This window comes from Carya illinoinensis, chromosome 1 (genome assembly GCF_018687715.1).
Source record: "Carya illinoinensis cultivar Pawnee chromosome 1, C.illinoinensisPawnee_v1, whole genome shotgun sequence".
Classification (NCBI taxonomy): domain Eukaryota; kingdom Viridiplantae; phylum Streptophyta; class Magnoliopsida; order Fagales; family Juglandaceae; genus Carya; species Carya illinoinensis.
The window spans coordinates 55,199,728-55,216,097 of NC_056752.1; the positions used below are offsets into that span (position 1 = coordinate 55,199,728).

The following is a 16,370-nucleotide window of genomic DNA, read 5'->3' on the forward strand; positions in this document are numbered from 1 at the left end:
ATTGCTTACTAGATCAAGAATCAATGAAGTTATTCAAGAAACTCAATCAAAAGAATGTCTCATGTGCAACCAAGAAGAATAAACATCACTTCATCTTTTCATAAAATGCCGCCCAATTGTCAGGATTCTGTAGTATCAAAGCGCATGGGCATTGAAGTTGGAAACCCAGCTAATTCAATCATTATCGAATTGGGTAAAAATGATTATTTCTCCAGAAAAAGAACTGGGTTTGAGAGGAGAAGAAACATGTCACTTTCAACTATTTGCAGTGATGATTATGGATTTCATCTAGAAACAAAGAAATGAAATCTTCCATGATCACACAATTTTCTCAATTTTACAAGCAAAAACCCAGCTAAACCGAATCTATTAGGAATACAAGGAAGCTTGGAAAACCAAAAAGCAAAGCCAGGTAGAAAATTGGAAGACTCCTCCAATCAACTTTTTGAGTTTTTCATTTGATGCAGCTGTTAGCGATTTATTTTCATTAACTTCAGCATTTTGCAGAGATCCTGAAGGTAAAATCTTAGAAATTTAGACTGAAAAGATCCTCACCTCCAATCCACTAGTAGCTAAAGCAAAGACAACTCTCCTAACTACGAAAATGGCATCCCAAAGAAGACAAGAAAAAACAATCTTGGAAGGTGGCTCACAAATTGTAATATAAGCCATAGAAAGCACATAAGCTCTTCCTCTCTTGCACATCAACCCAATCATTGAAGATATTCGACATATCTCTGCGCCCCATAGTCTTTGAAACTTTGTCAAAATTTATCAATCTACAAATTGATGTGCACTCTATGGCGCAATGGGCAGTAACCAATTATTTTTTTTTATGCATACCCTTTAACCTTCTTTATAAATGTATGTTATTTATTGATAGTGAAAATTATCCACCCTAAACTTTGTAAATTATTTGCACTTAATATATGCAAACTTACTCGAAAAAAAAAAAAAAAAAAAAAACATTTACGTTACGGAAGATACCAGCGTTACTTGGGCCACTGCGCCGTTAGTTTCCGAAGTGCAAGCTTTGGCGTCAAACGTCAACGACACCGTCAACGGCGTAATCTAAAGGGAGCATCTTTAACTCTGCGAATAATGCGCCAGGTGTTCCTACACGATCTGGTGGATCGCTTCAGATCCTCACAAACCCATTTCTGAGCCCAGCTTAGTCCATCTCATCACTCCTCCATCCGACGTGGCATCATACGTGTCAGCGGCTCGGAACCCTCCCTCTCTCGCATTATCTATATTTTCCCCCAAACTTCGAGCTTCGCGTATATCTCCTTAGCGAGTCAAGCTGTATATTTGACAATTGTTTTTCTTTACTTTTATAAACGCTAAACTGCTTTGGGTAGGTTTTGGTATTTGAATTTGCTCTGATTGAAGTTTCGAATTCTTGATCGTTGGCCTTTGATTGAACCCACCTCCAATGTGAATTAGAAGGTATTTTTGTCGTTTGAATCGTCGATGTTCCTCGATTTGAGTTTTTTGGGTTCTAAGCTTAAATTTTCGATCGTTGGTGATTAGATCCCTGTCCAACCGATATTATGATGCGTTTCACTGTTTTCTTGTCGTTTAATATTTTCTTGAATTTTCCTGGAAATGCGTAATACTTTCTGTAAAATCTGTTTTTTTTTTATTAAGCTGAAATAGTTTTATATAAATTTTCTGATTCTTTCTGGAAGTAATATAACCCTTTTATAAGATTTGAGAATTTGGTTTCTGCAAAAGTACTTTGGTTGCCGACAAACAGCAAACCTAACTTTTTTTTTGATAGGTAACAGCAAACCTAACTTATGTTCGGTCTTGAATTGTTCTCTGTTCCTTGGTATATGTTTGTATTTGAAGATCGAGTTCTCCATTACCATCTGTTTGGTTAATGCTTCTGACCAATTAAAGCACATGTTATTTCTGATTTATTTCACTTGTCCAGCAATCTGTTAAGCAATTAAGGAAGCATTTGTTTCAAATATCCACAGAGCACTCAGACAGCTCCAAACAGGATGACCAACAGAAGCATGAGGACATGTAGTTTTTATTTGCAGCGTGACCATGATTTAGTCGAAGTCCCTATATTCTTTATCTCCATTTCTTCCTGCTTTGTTACTTTGAATTTTGTATACGATAGTTCTCTGTACTCATGTAGGGCTCAAACTTATCTGTCACCGGTTGTAACACGTGCCTATATACAGATTACTTTGAATTTTGTAGTACGTGCCTATATACAGATTACAGTATTACACTGCTCTGGTATTGAGACAGAAACAGTTTTCCCTCGTGTCTTCTGGTACTCCAGGAGCAGCTAATAATTTTCTCTAAAACGGTTTTTCATCAGTTTAGCTAGTTATTTGCTTCTTCTTCTTCCTTTTTTTTTTTCTTTTTTTTTTTCTCTTTTTCTTTTCTTTTTTTTTTGCTGTTACATAGATCAGTTTGGGTTTGACGGTTTCATGTTATTTTCAGATAAATGTTAAAGCAGTGTAATGACTTGGGTTAAAATGGTTGTTCTTTCATTTTTTTTTTTTTTTTTTTTCTCCTCTTGTTTGTAGAGGCTTTTATCTTTAAGACAACAGGATGTGCACTCTATCTTCGGTTTTAAAGGAGGTTTTTGTGCCGACTCAATCCATCACCTTTCTCATTATTGGCCTCTTTGAATCTGGTTGATCGGAGTAATGCAGATGAATAATAATGGCCCGGTAACCAAAGAGTTGGCAGAACTAAATCACCAAATGCAAGATGAGCGCAAGGAAATGAGGGTTGGGGTTACCGGTGAAGGCCAAGGGCTCTCGGAGGAAGATGAGTATCAGATTAATAAGGATGCAGAAGACGTTGATGTTGCGCAGTCAGAAGCAGTCCAAGGCAAAGCGCATTCCCCAGATGTCTCTCAGAGCTCGCAGCAACAGCCTCAAGGGCCTGTGGTTCGCTGGGAGAGGTTTCTACCTCTTAGGTCTCTTAAGGTTCTACTGGTGGAAAATGATGATTCAACTCGGCAGGTTGTCAGTGCATTACTTCGAAATTGTGGCTACGAAGGTAAATTCTTTCAATTCCTACATCTTGGAATAATTTTGATGTTGAATTTGAAACTTCCATATAATATCAAACTTGTTGCTGAAAACTTCACGTCCTTCTTATGCTAATATGCTTTCTTGGCCCATGGAGGTGTTTTTTTTTTTTTTTTTATTTTTTTTAAATTATTTTTTATTTATATTTGGAGATGATATATCTTGGCATTTGTCAGACAATTTCTTCTTCTTTACTGTCGTTTTGGAGACTGAAATCCTTGAAGTAACATCCTATCTATTTTAAATGCCAAATGCTTGGTGAGTGATTGGTATCTGAATGTTGTCATTAATCATATTTTAATTTCATATTCAATGGGAGCACGACAGTTTGTCATTTTTGGCATCTCTTCTCAAGCAAACCTAACTGTTAATCACTCTTGGCAGTTACAGCAGTAGAAAATGGTCCACAAGCTTGGAAAATCTTAGAAGATCTTACCACTCGTATTGATCTTGTTTTGACTGAGGTAGTTTTGCCTTGTTTATCTGGCATTGGCCTTCTATGCAAGATAATGAGCCACAACACTTGCAAGAATATTCCTGTGATTAGTGAGTATATTGCTATCACCATTTCTCCCATGTAAAAGTAATATGATATTTTCCTCTTATATTTAAACAATTGATACTTTTAACTGCTACACCTGGTGAGTTTTATGTGCAGTGATGTCATCTTATGATTCTATGAACATAGTCTTTAAGTGTTTGTCAAAGGGTGCAGTCGACTTTTTAGCAAAGCCTATTCGAAAGAATGAGCTTAAGAATCTTTGGCAGCATGTTTGGAGGAAATGCCACAGCGTGAGTTGCTATAGTTAACCCATATTCTCCAAGAAACTATATTCTGGACCGATTATTCACTTTAGACATCATGCTGGTTCTTATTTACGCATTTATTGACCCTGAACGCCAATTAGAACTATACCAACTATAAAGAAGCTGCTTATTTTGCTGGAGTCTTGCAATTTGACCTAGGAGATATTTTTCTATTCTTTCATCAGTCTAGTGATAGTGGAAGTGAAAGTGGTATACACACACAAAAATCAACAAAGTTGAAAAGTGGTGAAGAGTCAGACAACAACACTGGAAGCAATGATGAAGATGATATTGGAAGCATTGATTTGAATGTTAGGGGTGGAAGTGATACTGGAAGTGGCACTCAGGTATTAAACTCTTTTTTTCAGTTAGTAAGTTATGAAATCTCTGTGAATGATCTTCAAACTCTCTGTTTTTTAAGTTTCAACCTCTGCCTTTACTATACTTCAATATTTCTTTGAACTAATTTTCTTGCATTAATAATCACAATTGTTTTCTCTTTATAGTTCGTATTGCCTTATACCACGATGAAATTCTAGCCTTGTGACCATTTCTTTTGCTTTTACGTAATGTTGGATATGGCAACAAGTGCTTATCTTTTCAATCTTGGCATCAACAATTGAAAATCACAAGACATTTACATAAAAACTTATACCTGCCTTCCATAAAAGCTCCCATGAAGTATATGCCTTATGTTGAGGAGTAAAGAAAGTTTTGCAAGTATCAGTAATTGGTCATAAAGAGGAGGCACCCCTACAAACGGTGCTGTGGAAGCCTACCTTTAGTTAATGAGAGAGATGTAACTTGTGATAAAGACAAGGTAGAGGCATAACAATAGTTAGTGCAAAGCCTCCACCTTCTATCTTGGTCCATTTCAAAGGATCATGCATCCCCCTACATAAGGATTTACGTACGCAGTACACAAGCTTGGACTGATAAATTATGAATCATACACTTCATTATAAGCACCAGTAATGCAAAACTTATACCAGCCGTCCATAAAAGCTTCTATGAATGTGATGCTTATTTTGTCAATTAAGAGGTGGAAGGAAATTTATGCGAGTATCAATAATTATTCATTGAAAGGTCACCTGTACAAACGGTGTTGTGGCAGCATACCTTGAATTCATGAGAGAGATTTGAGTTGTGAGAAAGACAAGATAGAGGCATAACAATGGTTTGTGTGAAGCCTCCACCTTCTATCTTGGTCCTTTTCAAGGGATCAGGAGTCAGGATAGGTGTCCCCCTTCATAATGAGGATGCATGTCCAGCTTGGTGAGCCCTTTCTACAGCTACTAAGGCAAGATCCTTCATCCATCTCAGAGAAGCCCCATAAGCACATAGTAATTTCAGTACTAACTGTTTGGTAGCTTGTTGCCATGAACAATGGGCAAGTTGTCCGTAACCATGAACTAACAACCCATAAATGTTGTCTTTCATTGCTTAAGGATGTCAATCTAAGGGCCCGTTTGGGAACACAACTGTTCTAAAATATTCTCAAACAATTTCACTACCATTCACAAACTATTCATTACTATTTACAAACTATTCACTACTATTCACAACTATTTCACTATTATTTAGAGATATTATGAGATATTCTTAGTATCCAAACGAGCCCTAAGTGTCATTTTAGGCAAAACTGGAGAATGTGCAGTGCCTTTGCCGTTTAGAGTATAATTATCAAAATTTTAAAGCATTCATGATGTTGACAGACAAACACAAATCATCCCAAACTTCTAACATGGTTGTAGCGAGTGTTTCCTCTATGTGCTTATTTTCCCATTTGGTTTAACATGAGGATTACTCATGGTGTCTAATCAGTTTACATTTGGTTCATATTAATCTTATATGCTTTGTGAACTCCATTTATAGTCATATAAAATGTTCCCGAGTCTCTTTGGATTGAGTATTTTTGGAATCGATGGTTCTCTAAAATGTTTTTTTATTTTTTAAGAAAGAATGTTAATTTCAAATACTTGACATGCAGACTGTCTTTTTTATTTAATATTTTTGGTTTACTATGTTTGGATTAATATGTTTTTGTGCATGATATACTTGCCCTACTTTCTATTTGTTTAAACTGTTGTGACTGATAGTTATCTTGACAGTTTACTGTGAAAATAATCTCATTTTTGGTCTACTTTACCATCTAAATCTAATTATTATTGTAGTTTTTCTGCACTATAATGTGACAAATAACGAGATAATATCTTATTATGTGCAGATGTAAATTGAGAAATTTAAGAGAAGCAAATTATACTTTCCCTAGTGCAGCGCAGATTTTTTTTGTTTTGTTTTTGGACACCCCTATATGAGATATAATGCATTTGACAATGTAAATATATTAGAATGTTTGGACTTGAATGACCAAATAGGTGTCCCTTTTTATGATCGATGCATGTATATGTATCTAAACTACTTATAAAAAAAAAATGTATATGTATCTAAACAGAGATGGATAATTGAATGTGTCAATTAAAGAGATTGCACAGGTTGGATGTGATACAGTAAAGATGGATAATGCCAATGTGTGCAGTAGTAAGGAGTAATATGCTTAAAATTAAGGGCACTGCCAGGACGGTGAGATGACTGGAACATGGACTGAGACTGTATAATAGAACATAAAATAATTTATAATTTTAATTTTGAGGTGAGGAAAACCCAAGGACTCCGCAGAATTACTTAAAGGGATTCGTTTAGCCAGGCATGATTAATTGGGATGAGTTACCATTGAGTATCAACAAATGATATATTTATTTGTGGTGGCTAAATATTATGTTCTTAATCTTTCTGATTTTAGGCCCCATAATCCAAACTAAAGCCTACTTGAAATTTTGTATGCATATATGCACAGACATCTTGGACAAAGAGGGCAGCAGAGGTTGACAGTCCCCAACCTATGTCACTGTGGGAAGAGGTAGATGATCCTCCTGATAGCACTTGTGCCCAGGTTATTCCTTCTAGGACTGAAGCCTTTGGCAACAACTGGGTGCCGGTGATGGCAACAAGGGAGCATGAAGGGCAGGATCATGAGCTTGGTATGATGAATTTGACACCTCACTCTGATATATGTTTACTTTTTTCTACTATCTGCTGCTTTTCTTTTCTGTTTTTAATATTTAGTCAATGTTCCCATGGGCAAAGACTTGGAGATGGGAATATCTAGAATTCCAAATTTGCAGCTTGAAAACCCAAGTGCAAAGGGATTGACCAACTTAGCTGGCACTATTGAAGAAAAGATCTCTGAAAGAAACTCAAAGAAAAATGATGAGAAGCTGCATAAAGGACGAGTGGAGCTCAACAGTGAGAAACCAAATGGCGAAATGAGGAACCAAGTTGCTGATCTAGTGGGTCTGACATCTAACGATACCGATCCTCAGATAGAAACTGTTGTCTTTGACATCCCAAATGGTATCTCCAAGGTATCCAACTTGAAAGATAAGATTATCTTTGACAATAAGGAAATACCTTCCCTTGAACTCAGTTTAAAGAGGCTGAGAGATGCTGGAGATACTGGGACCAGTGCCCATGACCGAAATGTCTTGAGACATTCAGACCTTTCAGCCTTCTCAAGGTAGAATGATATTTCAAATTCAGATTACATCTATATCCTGAGCCAGCTGTCCACAAATGTGATGGTCACATCTATTTTATTACTAGCAGGTATAATTTTGCATCAAATGCTAATCAGGCTCCAACAGGGAATGTTGGTAGCTGTTCTCCTCGTAACAGCTCAGAGGCAGAAAAAACCGACTCACTGCAAAAATTTCGATCTAACTCTAATCGCACACATCCCAATCAGTGTTCGAATGGTAGTAGTAATAATAATGACATGGGCTCAACTACTAATAATGTTTATACTAAACAAGTGGCATTCAGTGACAAGGCAGCACCCAATTCTGCATTCAAATATCTTCATCCGTCCTCTGCCTTCCAACCAGTGCAAAATGGCCATAATTCTCCCCCTCAGCCCATAATCCAAGGTAAGACAGATGCAGCAACAGCTAGCAAGGTTTCGGCACAAACGGCTCAAACAAGGGACATCAAACAGCCAGTCCACGTGCAGCACCATCATCATCATTATCACCACCACCACCACCACGTGCATAACATGCCCCAGCAGAAGCCAGCCAACCAAGATGATTTATCTTCAAAAAACATTGCAGTGGAAGCTCTGCAGTGTGGGTCATCAAATATGTTGAGTGCACCTCTTGAGGGCAAGGCTGGCAATCAAAGTATGAATGGAAATGGCTCGGGAAGTAACAGCGGGAGCAATGGGCAGAATGGAAGCATCACAGATTTAAATGCTAGAGGAACAAACACGGAAAGTGATAACGGGGTCGTAACAGGATTTGCAACTAGAAGCGGAATTGATACAAACAATTCTGCACAAAGAGAGGCTGCTTTAATTAAATTCCGTCAGAAGAGAAAAGAGAGATGCTTTGAGAAGAAGGTAAGTATAAGTTTAACAACGTGGCACCAAAAATTCATTGATTCATTCCTTGACGTGCAATTAGCGGCATATTTCCCCATCAAGAAATATATTGTGGAAAACTTCAATATTTTCCAAACAAATTTGATACATGATACCGTACAATTCTATTTAAAAGTTTTTACACCACAAAACATGCTATAATTTGATTTAAAAAATAAATTTTAAAATTTAAATCTTACAAATCAAATCATGCCATTCCGATGGTCTTTAGTGTAAAATCCTCAAATAACACTACTTCTTGTTCTTGCATTTTTAGTATAATCTTCATTTCTATGATTTTGGAGGAGATACGAAAGAAATATCTCTTTACATAATCTTCTCCAGGTCCGATACCAGAGCAGGAAGAAACTGGCAGAACAGAGACCACGAATTCGAGGACAATTTGTTCGACAGGCGGTGCACAAGAAGGAAAGTAAGGACACACATTGTTAACCTGACTTATCCCTGATGATACTCGTGGAATTTTCTACATGATATTGACACCAGCTGTGTACACGAGGTGAGCTACGTAACCACTGTGATCGAGGACCGAGTAGATTGTGTAAGGACTCGGCAGAAACACCTTGCACTATGTATAAGCTACTACTATTATTAGTGCTGCTGCTACTGCTACTGCTCCAAAATGGGGTAACCCTTGAAAAGGGCAGTCTTCTCTAATAAAAACTCTTCTGATCGGTGTGCCGTTGTATTTCTAGACTTCTTTAATGATTGGATGCTTGAAGAACTCTTTTTTTTTTCTTCAACCTACATTCCGTCTGATGTGGTGTTTTCAGACAATCCTGTTCTGGTTTTTTCTCTGATTAAGTAGGATTACATAAGATGTACAATCAACCAAATGTGAGAATTATGGTAACAGACCTGTCTCTTCGAGTTTAGGAAGAGGTGATGTCGCGGAAGGCAGCTTTGGTCATTCCTCGGGACCCAAACAGGTTAGCGTTGAGTTCGCAGAAACATTGACCAACAGTTCCATACAATCGCCATTCACATCCTGGAATCATACCTGACATTGTAAGTTCCCAGACTGGCAGCATTCCAACAATAAGGTACGTGATCCATATATATAGCCATGGAAGGAGATCAGGGAACAGTTTCACCCCTGAGATACAAGCCATGAGTGAGCTAGATTTTATATTCTGTATCATTAAAAATAATAAACAGAAGTATTCATACATTAGAGAGAGAGAGAGAGAGAGAGAGAGAGAGAGAGAGAGAGAGAGAGCCCAACCGCTTTGAAGCTCCAGCTTCTTTGCGTATAGATTGGGTTTTGATCGGATCATAGTTTTCAAATGCTATAAATAGGATATTGTGACGTTAATATTGTTTATCATTTTATGGATCGAGTAGATAACAGAATAATGCAAAGCTAGGATAAATTACCCATTCGAGCGGTTGATGCAAATGACGTGACCAAGAGTCAAATCTCCAAACTGTTAGGTCTTTTTGCAAATTATAAGCTGCACATGCAAATTTAGACAGAAAGAAATAACGATCGTGTCATTACGACATCGGCATGGCAGTGCAAGATGTGCACCCTCCTCTCGATCCTTATCCAAACACTCCGAAGATAAAAACATTCCCTATTGCTAGGTGGTCAGAGTTTGACGTGTCAGCATCCACTTCAAAAGTGCCCATGCGGGTCCCTCACGTCTTCTTCGATCGTCAAATGAACCGTGAGAGAGAGAGAGAGAGAGAGAGAGAGAGAGAGAGAGAGATCGCCGTTCCATCCCCTAATTTTCTGGCTGAATAATTTTTTACATTCTAAAGACATGACACTAAATTTTACATTATCTAATGTTAGTTAGTACTTTATCATCAAATATTGCAGAACCCACGTATTAACGTGATCTATCGGGTAAAACTAGCTAGAAGACATGTCTCTATTCGCTCCAAATGATATATTTATTCGGACAGAATCGTATGTTCCTGGTCAAAGAAAATGCATTCAGAACCCAATGCGAGTAGAAACCATTTCCTTCTCAAACTTTATAGCCAAATTATTTGTAAGCAATTGTTATCATCCTAATTAGCTCAAAGGCTTATCCAAATTATTATGATATATCCTATAACTTTAGTATTAATGGTGAGGCTTTAACAATAATAGAGTGTGGAAAGCAAACCAATATGTCGAGAACTGTGGACTGCAACGAAGAAATACAATGACTAATATTGAGGCAAATATCCATCACACAAGCTAGCAAACACGGAACATGTTCTATCTACTTCTGTATGACTTGCTGTTTCAAAAAGTCCGCAAGGCAGTAAGAACATAAAGACTCAAGTATCTCCACAGATATCAATTAATTAGCGTGTACTCTTCCTGAATGTGATTCAGTTGATATTAAGTTTTAGAAATCAGAGAAGGCTGAGAGCTATTTCACACGAAGGAAATGGAGAATACTTGAATATTCCTCTGTATATTGATTGCCGTAGCACTGTACAACCAACGAATATATATATATACATCTCAAGCATAACAAACTAACTACAAATTTACCACAAGTGGTAATTCTCTAACAATAAAGGGAAAACCTACAGAATAATCAAAATAATCAAAAGAACATTCGAGAAATGAAATACATGAAATGTGTAGGGTATCATCCATGCTCAGACTTATAATTTAATGCAAGACGACATGTAGTTTCTATAGTAGATAAACGACCTGCAGCTGGGAGATCTTCATTGTGTAATAGCCCCCCACAAGATGGAGAATAGAGATTAACTATTCCCATCTCGGACAAATGTAATTAAAGAAGATATGAGGGCAAGGCCTTGGTAAAAATGTCAGCCAGTTAGCTATTGGAGGCAACATGTGTAGTGGTGATGCTTCCTTCTTGGATTTTATCCCTTATCAAGTGACAATCCAACTCGATGTATTTTGTTCTTTCATGAAAAACTGGATTAGCAGCGATATGAAGAGCTACTTGGTTGTCACAATAAAGTAGTACTAGCTGTGAATGATGAATTTGAAAATCATTGAGAAGATATTTGAGCCAAGTAATTTCAGAACATGTGGAGGCCATAGAGCGATACTTAGCTTCAGATGAGGAGCGAGAAACCACAGACTATTTCTTTGACTTCCAAGAAACAAGAGAATCTCCAAGAAATACACATTAACCAGTGACACTACGGCGTGTGTCAGGACATGAGGCACAATCTGAGTCACAATATGCTCTAAGTTGGAGTGGAGAAGAAGATGAGAGCAATATGCCTTGACCAGGAGCAGCTTTGATATATTTAAGAATCTTATGTGTTGTGGCCAAGTGTGATGTTGTTGGATGACTCATAAATTGATTTAGAAGCTGGACAGCATAGCATATATCAGGCCTAGTGATTGTGAGATACAACAAGCAACCTATAAGTCGTCTATAAGTACTCGGGTCTGAAAGAGGAACACTAGAATCTTTGCTAAGTTTGAAATTATGCTCAAGAGGAAGCTTAAGAGGCTTGCTGCCAAGTGTCCCTGAATCAGCCAAAATGTCCAAAGCATACTTTCTTTGGCATAAGTGAATGCTCCTGGAAGATCTTGCAACTTCCAAGCCAAGAAAATAGCACAAACAACCAAGGTCTTTGATCTTAAATTGAGTGTTAAGGAAACATTTAAGGGAGGCAATGGACGATGAACAATTTCCAGTAATAATAATATCATCTACATAAACTAGAAGGGAAATGAAAGAAGTTCCATTTAGTTTAGTGAAGAGACTGTAATCAGCTTTGGATTGGTGAAATTCAAAAGCAATAAGAGAGGAGGAAAATTTAGAATACCATTGCCGTGAAGCTTGTTTAAAGCCATAAAGGCTTTTGAGAAGCTTGCATACTTGGTTGGGGCCTCCTTTGGTGTAACTGGGTGGTTTAGGCATATAAATCTCCTCATCCAACTCTCCATGGATAAATGCATTATTAAAGTCAAATTGAAAAAGGAACCAGCTCTTGACAGTAGCAATGGAGAGTAGAATTCTCACAGTAACAAGCTTGGCTACGGGGGAAAATGTTTCGGTATAGTCAATACCTTCTTGTTGTGTAAACCCCTTTGCCACAAGTCGTGCTTTCAACCTTTCTACAGACCCATCAGCATTAAACTTGGTCTTGTAGACATACTTGCAGTCAATAGCCTCTTTCCCAAGAGGCAAATCAGTGATGAGCCAAGTTTGGTTTTGTTATAAGGCCAAGAGTTCAGCTTCCATGGCTTTACACCAACCACGGTGTTTCATAGCTTGTTTATAAGTAGTGGGATCAGAAATGGTTGAAATAGAAGTAGGAAAGGCAGTAAATGAAAGGGAAAATTTCTAGTAAGTTAAAAAATGAGCAAGAGAACAAGAATTACCAATGTTGGACTTGGATGGCGACTGAGAAGTGGCTAGAAGTGAGGTCTGGTTGCAGTGGAACTCTTGCAAATATTGTGGAGCTCTTCTAACTCTGGTGGACCTGCGGAGAAGGGGGTTAGATGGTGGAGAAGGGGGGTCAGGAAAATGTGAGGAGGGGGAAGGAATTTGAGGGGAAGGAGAGATAGATTTGGAAGATGTAGATGAGGTTTGTGGGGTGGTCTGATTTTGAGATAGAGCTGGAATTTGAGATTGGGCTGAGATTTGAATGGAAGGGGCAAGATGTGGAGGTGTGACAGGACTGAAATTCAGGGGATTGGTGGGAAATTCAAGTGAATTAGGTAAGAGTTTAGTAAAAACAAGTGTGGGAGAGGGGTTGGATGAGGGATGAGGTAAATGTTGGAAGGGAAATGTGGATTCATGGAATATGACATCTCTAGATATGAAAGTGGTTCGTGATTCAACATCGAGGAGTTTGTAACCTTTAGTATCAAAAGGGTACCCTAGAAAAATGCATATGCGACCTCGAGGGTCAAATTTCTTCCTACCTTGATGTAAGATGGAGGCAAAGCATAGTGAACCAAAAACTCTTAAATGAGAATATGAAGGTGGAGAGTTAAAAAGAAGTTCAAAATGGGTTTTATTGTTAAGTAAAGGAGTAGGAGTCCTATTAATGAGGTATGTGGCTGTTAAAACACAGTCATTCCAAAATTCAAGAGAGAGACTAGTTTGAAATTTTAAAGGCCGAGCTACATTGAGAATATGTTGATGCTTTTGTTCCACAATCCTATTTTGTTGGGGTGTGGCAACACAACTAGTGTGATGAATAATGCCTTTGCTGTTGAAAAAATCGTGCATAAGAAATTCTTTGCCATTGTCACTTCTTACAATTTTGATTTTGATATCAAATTGATTTTCAATTAAATTGACAAAAGATTCTATGCTTTTTCTTGTTTCAGCTTTATTGTGAAGAAGATAGAGCCAAGTACTTCTAGTAAAGTTATCAACTATGGTAAGAAAATAATTAGAACCATCATAGGCAGGAACTGAGTTTGGTCCCCAAAGGTCACAATGCACAATTTCAAAAGGTCGGGTTGTTTTATGTTTGCTGTGAGAAAAATGAAGTCTATGAAATTTTGCAAGTGGACAAACATAACATGGTTTTGTATTAATGATACTAATGTGGTCTTTTACAATAGGATCTTCAATCATATTTTAAACTGGAAGTGATAGATGACCTAGGTGACAATGCCATAGGTCAGTAACATTATGAGAATGTGAAACACAAGCTGTTGGTGAAGTTTTGTTGAATTTTGAAAGGGTTGAGGCTAGAGTAGATGGAGAAACAGCAGTATTAAGCAAGTAATAAAGTCCATTCCTCACTTCACCGTTCCCAATCGTTGTCCATGAGAGAAGGTCCTGTATGAGACAAAAATCAGGAAAAAAACCAGACAACAAGTGAGTGAAGCAGCCAATTTCTTGGCAGAGATCATATTAAATTTAAAAGAGGGAACACATTGTTAAGATAAATGGAAGATGACAATTAAACAGTGCCAGTGTGTGTAACAGGAACATTAGTTCCATTTGGGAGCCTAACTGAGTGCGAGATAAAGGTTGTGATGGAGGTGAGCAGAGAGGGGCAGCAAACCATGTGGTCTGTTGCGCCTGTATCAATGATCAAAGGAAAGGTTGTATTAGACAAAGTGGAGTGTGTGCTGGTGGATAAAAAAAGTGATATACCAGAAATGTGAGAAGTCGATGTAGAAGGGAAATTGGATTGAATCTGATTAGCAGAAAGCTGAACAGCAGTGGAAAGCTCCCGAGGTTGAAGTAAAGCCAGAAGTTGCTGGTACTGAGTCTTAGTGAGACCCACTTGAGCATCATTGATATTCTCTGGTTCAGAGGCAAATTGAGCAGCAAAAACAGGGGAATCGTGGGTGTTATTGAACAATTTATGGCCAGGTGGGTAGCCATGAAGCTTATAGGATTTCTCCATCATATGTCCAGACATGTTACAGTGGGTACATATTGGTGGCTCAGCATTTCTGGCTTTAAAACATGTATCAAGGATGTGACCAGTGATTTTACAATAAGTACAATATACTCTGTCTTTCTTAGGTTTGGATTGATGGGAAGGTTTAGTGGGGTTTGGGTAGGCTTTTCTGATGGCAAAGGCTAAGGAATCAGGGGAAGGGTTGGTGGAAGCCATCTGATAATGGCGTTCTTGTTGTTGAATTAGAGAGAAGACTTTGGTGAGTGGGGGTAATGGGTCGAGCAACATAATTTGATCCCGAACAGGAGAATAAGTATCATGTAAGCCCATCAAAAATTGAAATACGCAATCACGTTGATAATGATCGGATAATATTTTCAATGAGCCACAAGTGCAAACAGGGATAGGATCATAAATCAATAATTCATCCCAAAGAGTTTTTAGCTTGCAGTAATAAGCACTTATAGTGTCAGATTCTTGGAGTAGACCAGCTAAGTTCTTCTTGAGTTGGTAGATTCGTGTGCCATTCTGATGAGCAAATCGATCCTCAAGGCCAAGCCAAATCTCACGGGCATTATCAATGAACGCGATGCTGGATCTAATGGAAGGGCAAATGGAGTTTTGTAGCCATGAGACTACCATGTCGTTGCAGCGGTTCCATAAATCAAGAAGGGAATCATTTGGGTCAATGGGTTAAGGAAGTAAGCCGAAAATGAAAAAAAATTTATTGTTCGCACGGAGAGCCCTCCTCATTGCACGCGACCAGGTAATATAGTTGTCATTGGTGAGAAAATCCATGACTAAAATCACTGCGGGGTTGTCGTCGTTGTCTAGGTGAAAAGGGTTGTGAGGGTTTGTAAGGTTAAGGTATCGGTTTATGGTTGTGGCATTGTAGGTGTTTGAGGGTTTGCTAGAATGAACAGAGAGATGTGTGGAAGAGGAGGAATCGTCTGAAACGTCCGGAAGATCCTCTATGGATGGTGCTCTCGAGGCTCTGGATACCATATTAGGTTTTAGAAATCATAGAAGGTTGAGAGCTATTTCACAAGAAGGAAATGGAGAATACTTGAATATTCCTTTGTATATTGATTGTCATAGCACTGTACAACCAACGAATATATACATACATCTCAAGCATAACAAACTAACTGCAAATTTACCACAAGTGGTAATTCTCTAACAATAAAGGAAAAACCTACAGAATAATCAAAATAATCAAAAGAACATTCGAGAAATGAAATACATGAAATGTGTACGGTATCATCCATGCCCAGACTTATGATTTAATGCAAGAAGACATATAGTTTCTTTAGTAGATAAACGACCTGCAGCTAGGAGATCTTCATTGTGTAATAGTTAAAGACAGCAGAGCTGCTGCTGCTACGGATATCGTCTGAAGGTAATCAACCACTATTCATAAGCAGGTTTATGTGTTTTTTTAAGAGATAATCTAAGCAAAAGAAGAGGCAAAATAACGATAACATCGTATGAGTACTCATTATTGACAACAACCAGAATCTGAAAAGGAATCCATGACTACAGAAAAATTATACATACAAGAACAAGGCAAATGCCGATGATCATCGAGAAGACATTGACATGAGATTTTTTTGTTTTCTATGCAAACGCTGTATCCGGGTCAATGGGAAATTAATGTAACAAGTGTATGGCCATAACTGCCGAGAAAC

At 37.9% G+C, this 16,370-nt stretch overlaps 1 protein-coding gene and 1 long non-coding RNA gene across 5 annotated transcripts; one reads left to right on the top strand and one right to left on the bottom strand.

Annotated features, from left to right (window-relative positions):
* The first annotated feature begins 1,258 nt into the window (after positions 1-1,258).
* On the top strand, positions 1,259-9,113 carry LOC122289891 (two-component response regulator-like PRR37). 3 transcript variants are annotated; one of them, XM_043097278.1, is made up of 9 exons: positions 1,259-1,449; positions 2,682-3,033; positions 3,450-3,611; positions 3,724-3,857; positions 4,058-4,219; positions 6,730-6,913; positions 7,020-7,449; positions 7,539-8,328; positions 8,695-9,113. In XM_043097278.1, exons 2-9 carry the CDS (start codon positions 2,682-2,684, stop codon positions 8,800-8,802), a joined length of 2,322 nt encoding a protein of 773 aa, XP_042953212.1. In that variant the 5' UTR covers positions 1,259-1,449; the 3' UTR covers positions 8,803-9,113. The 3 variants fall into 3 exon arrangements, with proteins under 3 accessions (XP_042953212.1, XP_042953202.1, XP_042953218.1); XM_043097268.1 differs by having other exon boundaries at positions 1,260-1,449; positions 2,553-3,033; XM_043097284.1 differs by lacking the exon at positions 1,259-1,449 and adding an exon at positions 3,242-3,323 and having other exon boundaries at positions 2,907-3,033.
* On the bottom strand, positions 8,544-9,932 carry LOC122289903. Of its 2 annotated transcripts, XR_006236251.1 has the most exons (3): positions 9,748-9,922; positions 9,596-9,659; positions 8,544-9,466 (listed from the first exon to the last, which is right to left on the bottom strand). It is a non-coding gene; the product is annotated as an uncharacterized LOC122289903 (long non-coding RNA). The 2 variants fall into 2 exon arrangements; XR_006236253.1 differs by lacking the exon at positions 9,596-9,659 and having other exon boundaries at positions 9,748-9,932.
* Positions 9,933-16,370: the final 6,438 nt, after the last annotated feature.